At 38.1% G+C, this 6,000-nt stretch overlaps 1 protein-coding gene across 2 annotated transcripts in view; it reads right to left on the minus strand.

Moving 5' to 3' along the window:
- Window positions 1-5,662, minus strand: part of LOC124798392 (dystrophin-related protein 2-like) — a 107,479-nt gene extending 101,817 nt beyond the window's left edge. For both annotated transcript variants that reach the window (XM_047261768.1, XM_047261767.1), the window contains exons 1-2: window positions 5,463-5,662; window positions 3,189-3,319 (exon numbers count right to left, since the gene is read on the minus strand). In XM_047261768.1, the coding sequence (XP_047117724.1) occupies window positions 3,189-3,318 (130 nt within the window). In that variant the 5' untranslated portion in view covers window position 3,319; window positions 5,463-5,662. The remainder of the gene's footprint in view (window positions 1-3,188; window positions 3,320-5,462) is intronic.
- Window positions 5,663-6,000: the final 338 nt, after the last annotated feature.

Here is a 6,000-nt window from a genome sequence, read left to right on the forward strand (position 1 = left end):
TACAGTTGTTCAGTTTAATTGCTGAGTATGTGAAGTATCAAGTTTGTGAAGAAGGTGTAAGACTGATTAAAGTTGCTGCATTTCTCAAAAGAATGAGCAGTGTATATGGTACTGTCAGCAGGACAACATATGGCGCTCTATACAGACGGATTCCTGACAGTCTCTGCTGGTCATTCAAGAAACTGTGTTGATGACATATTTTTGCTATCACTAGGTTGATGGATATTGAGCTGTGGTAAAAATTGCTGCTTTGAAGAGCGCGCTGCAGTGCTTAGTGTGAAGCAGTCGCCCTCCGTTTCTGGCGGTGGCGCCACTGTGGCAATCACAGCTTTGGTGTCTCCCTCTGGTGGGAAAGGGGAAAGGTTGCCCATTCACGTGCATTTAAGGGGCGCTATGAGCTCGCCAGTTGGTCAGTCTCTCGTCCCCAGCTTACTAGTCTCTCTCGCCCGCATTTGTTAGGCAGTTAGTGTCTGAGTGCTAGTATGTCTGTTGTTCGGATCAACCTTTAAAGCAGGCAAAATGAGAGTCTTTCCACTCCGCCAGTAAGAGAACTCAGCGAGTGGTCGCCCGTTCGGGGCTTAGTTCCTGCATCTGAGTCTGCGTGTTAGGCCCCCAGTCTGCTCGAGTTTGCTCAGGCAATGGTCATTACTGGTTGGATCGATCGGTTGGTTGGTCACGCACTGAGACACAAGATGACTTGTCCATCTTGAGCATCAGCGCATGTGAGGTCGCCACGTGAGTCCAGTGGGCTGCAGCGTATAGCGAGGGGTAGTGACTTTGCGGTCGACACGGGAGCAACAGGAGTCAACCCACGGCCGGTGTGAGCTGCGACGCCATGAGATGGCAGATCGGCGCGCCTTCCTGTGTCTGTTGAAGCGGCTGGCACCGGACAGTTCGGGAGAGCAGTTTGGGGGTGCTGTGCCAGGTCTTCTCGAGAAATCGCAGTTTATTAGAAGTTAAGTGATTGGTGATATGTTGTTTGATTTACTCTTGTTAAATTGTACTTGTTTTCTTGGCGAGGCCACCAGCCGGTTTGCTTTGTGGTCGTCCCACCATTCTTCTCCGTTTGCTCACCCGCGGGAAGGTGGTTGTTTATAAATTGGGTGGTCCGTTTTTCCCTTGTGGAGTAGGGGCGGGTTAGAGCAACCTGCAGTTCAGTAATTCCTTATCAATCTACCGTACATTAGTAGCTGCCTCTGTCACGTTTGTCAGATTTGGTGTGTTAACGAATTTATTGCTTGGAGTGTAACGGCCTAATACCTCAAATATGTTTTGATCTTTGGAAACTTTGATATTATTGCCTATGATCTTGAGAGGCGGTATCTGTGTACTGTAGAGCATCTTAATTATTGTTTGGCCAACCTTGCAGAATTTTATAAGATTGCATGTCATGGGCCTTTATTTAAATGATCATTTTAGTATACACCCTTTCAACGTAAGACTTTTCTTAGAAGTTAAAATCAAGTTGCACCTTTGGTGGCAAGGTTAATATTTTAATTGCTAGTGTTTTGTACCATTTCCATCCCTCCGACAGGGTGGGGGGTGGGGTGCATAGTTTGTGTGCTTGTGTAAATTATTAAAACTCTTAGTTTAAAGTAATATGGTGTGTTGCAGATTTGCACCAGTGTAGTCTTTCAGAGGCTGTTGTGAGCAGTTGTAACTATGGCAGTATCAAAAGGGAGTGGCAAGGTTCTCTGCCTGAAAGCCCATACAGTCAAAACTTGTTTCTTTCTGCCTCTAAATAAATTGTAATTTTGATATTTAGAGGGTGTTTTCTGATTGTAATTTTAAATCTGTTTCTTTTAAAAAATGCTTTTAGGCACTATTAAAGGGAATAAAATTCCCATTTGTTAAAAGGAATTTGAATATGATTTCATCGGTTACTCCCTGGCAACAACTTCCATGCTTACATAGTGTGATTAAATGTGTTAATGGTCTTGATGAATCACTAGTAAATAAAATAAATTCTTAAGAATATTCTTTCAAAATAAATCACGGCTCAGATATATTTGTCAGCTGACTTTTATTGGTAGGTATGGTTTTATATTTTTATTGTAGTAAATATGGTATTTGTGTTTACATGCACAACTGTGTGTTTCTTGTAATAAATTGGTGTTAAAGCAATTTTTTACGAACTTTGGTTTGTATTGTTAATTGATGGTACTTAAGTTGTATTGGGATCAGTAGGTACCATGGAATTTCTTTTAGCTGCACTACGTGACATTAGATTATTAATATTAGTTATATAATCCGAGTTTCTGTTTTGTGTTACCACAGTCTTCAACTAAAGTATTAAGTCACCAGATTTGTCGAGTTGTGTATGGTTTATGGATTTTGTTTGAGCTATACAGGTCAAGTAAAGTTTCTGTTGGCAGGTTTAGGAAGTATGTGTGGCTTCATTGTATCTTATATTTTGTTCGAGCTGTAAAAGTAAAGTGAAATTTCTAGCACCTACATTTTTGGAGCTTTGCGGCATTGTGGTCATAATTTTATTGTGGTTTTGTTGAATGCTCGACTGATGATTTCGTATGATTGATTTTTGCATATTTCATTTGGTATGTCTTAATTATTACAATTGTCAAATACCTAGTCTGTCACCAACCAAACCCCTAATTCCCACAGCTATTGGTTTCATGTTATTTGGCACTATTTGTGTCTGTTCACATTTGTAATGACTGATGAAATGATACAACATTCTACAAGCTTGAAATTGTGGGGTCTTGATGACATCATCAAAGGTCAATGCGGACTGGTGGTATCTTCATTTATCCCTAACGAATGTCATGGTTGTATAAAACTCTTCTTTTACACTTGAATATACTGTAGCAGGAACACAAATGTCAGTGATTCTTTGTGATATATGTCAGATTATTATTAATTAGAACATTCCAAGAAGAGGTGAAGTCACTGAACAATAGAAAATGTTTATAAAGGTCATAAATTGAAATGACATTCCAATAAGAATCAAACAGAGGTCCTTCAGGCTGTCAGTCCTCACAGAACTCAAATTTTGATGTATGAAAGGTAGTATTTACTTTAGATAAATGTTACAAGAAACAAGGTCATAATTATTTTAACTACCAGAGTCCTTAAATTCCACATTAACTTCCATATACCATCAGTATTAAATTAATTGAAAAAAATTCACTTCTTTCTAACCACTAATCAAGTGAAACATATATTTTTACCTTTCAGTGCCTTTTGAAGAATTCTTAATTTTGCTGCTGTGCGATAAGCTGTATACCTAACAATGTTACACTCATCCAGCATCCTTATTAAATTATCATATTCGTCTTTGTAGGCCAGATTATCCCCCATCCTGAAAATAAATGTGTAGCATGAGAATTGCAGTAGCCATGCATAACAGAATGAAGCAGTCTTTCTCTAATAGCTGTATCAAGTACTCACGTTTGCACAGCCAATACCAAAATCACTTTTATCCTTCCCTAATATTCAATATTTGTTCACAATAAATTATTCATAAGTGTACCACATGCAAAACTAAAGATAAGGCTAAATAATATAGACATAATCATAGAGCAAATGGGGAGATTTTCTTAAAATTGACACTGTGTCACCACCTTCATACAACGTCAGGACCAGATAATTTAATGTTGTATTAAAATAAGAAAGATTGCTCATGATTTAAACACAAACACAATACCAACATCCAGCATATTCTTCCAGGAAGACAAAATGAAAATTGTAGCCTACTCAAAACAATACACTGAAAAAAAATGCACATCATTGAGAATTTTTCCTGGAAGGGTTAGATTAAATTGGGTACACAGAAGATTCCAGAGATTAACAACGAGGAAATCCTCATGTCAGAAAAACTAAAATACTTGCATATTTACAAAAGAACAGATGGGTCTAACTGCTAGCCTATAGTTTTTCATTCACATATTAATTACAAAGATTACCACAAACAGTTAAAAATATGCACACTAAAGCGAATGAAACACTTCCAGATGTGCTGTGGCCAAGCACTGTACTAAAGCAGTTTGCAAGGTTTACTTGTGTACATCGCTTTGTTGCAGGCAAGCTGTGTCAAAGTCATATCGCATAGCATCTATGTTACGTGATAGACAATAAATTCATCAATTGATCCTGTTAAGAAATTCCAGTCAACTGAACCTATCGATACCTTTGCCGTCATGCAGATATGTAATGAAATTCATCAATGCAGTAAAAAAAGTTGCGATCAATAAACCCTTCAGTCTCCTCTTAAACTGTACTTTATGGTAGCTAACATCTTTATGATTCCTGGCATGCTATTCAAATGTGTGTTCTGAAAAGTGGGCACCTTTCTCGCTCAAAGTAAATGAATTTAAATCTTTATGACAATTGTTCTTATTTATGGTATTTTTTCTGTGAACTCCGTTTTGGTGTGAAAGAAAGATAAATTGCTTATGGCAAATTACATTATACTACGTATACATGTTTCATGAAAACTAGTAGTTAGTACAAAGCCAGTTCTTTAGACAGATTCCTGCAACACATTCTTGAGTGTACGCTACAAATAACTAATATTAAGTGCTTCCCGACAGAAAGGAAACTTTGGTTTTGGGAATGTAAATCTCGAATTACCGTCAGGATTAATGCTACTGAAGTAACTTTTTCTATAAGGAATAGTCAACTAAACCAGACTATTCCACTGAATGGTATCTCTACTGCATATGTTACGCTGACCAAAACCCAATGGTTGGTTTGAGCACAACTAGGCATAGATCTACTGCTGGTGGTGTACTCTTTATCTTTCTCTGAGTTTTTAACAAAGTTACAGTTGTGTTTATAGAAGCATTACAAAGCAACATATACTCAATGTAACAGTGAAACCTGGCATTTTTCATATTAAAAAATCATTTCTGCGGGTGACAAAAGTGGTAAGTGCAAGAAAAATACCCGGGACCGGCTGGGATCTACAATCTGGCACTTACCCGCAGAATAATCAACGGGTACTACTACTCCTCTAATATGCTTGGTGCACTTAAGTAGCGCTCAGCCATAAAAATTCATAGTGATAGAGCTGAAAAGTTATAGAAAAGTTCTAAAGCGGAGTTCTTGTATAACACTGCAATTACTAGGCGCAAATTTTGAGGTCCAAACACACAAAAAACTGCAGGCAACGTAAATTTGTAACGCTCAAGCCTACGACACGGAAACACCTTGAAACAGGGGAGGAAAGTTACTTCTAGTAGTTTATAATACCGACTGTGATGAACAAAAAATATGCCGATACTGTAATACGTAAACAATCATGAAAAGTCAACCAGGAAATAACAGTGTAGTCCAAGAGGAACTGACGACTTACTTCCACGACGCAGCAGGTGTATTACATGGAAAACAGTGTTTCAAATGCAGATCTGAATTCATTAGACATTTTTGATATGTGTATGTAACAGGTGTAAAAGATAACACCGAACTATTCATGAGATCTTGAAACAGAATTAAATAAGTACCTTCCTGCTTTGATGTCAACACCTGTTGTCAACGTATTCCTCGATTTATTCCTACACTCACGGCTGCAAGTTTAATCCGTTGTTTACGGTTCCACTATATCAATCAACATATATTCACTCATTTGCACTCCCCACAACACACAATAACAATTACAATAACATTTAGTAAACAAAATTTAAATTCATAAATATTGGCGGCAATCCAGATATTTAAAAAGACACGCCAAAGATACTGTCTCAGCAATTATCTACCTTCGATTGGTCGAAAACGTCTTCGATCAGTACTATATTGAAAAAGGCAAATGTTTTTAATTCCGACAATTCCTCATATATACAGAATAAAACAGTTCTAAGATAGGGGAGCCAAAATTTATCCAGAACGAGGAAATACAGGGAAGCGCTGTTTTCAGTATATCGTAGCAAATACGCACCACAGTAAAGCCGTATCCCCACATACAACAAAAGTGACACCACAGTAAGTGGCATGACGGCTGATACGTCAGTGGCACCGTGTGTTGCTGTTTCCAAGCGCACCTGT

Source organism: Schistocerca piceifrons, chromosome 5 (genome assembly GCF_021461385.2).
Source record: "Schistocerca piceifrons isolate TAMUIC-IGC-003096 chromosome 5, iqSchPice1.1, whole genome shotgun sequence".
In the NCBI taxonomy this organism is placed as follows: domain Eukaryota; kingdom Metazoa; phylum Arthropoda; class Insecta; order Orthoptera; family Acrididae; genus Schistocerca; species Schistocerca piceifrons.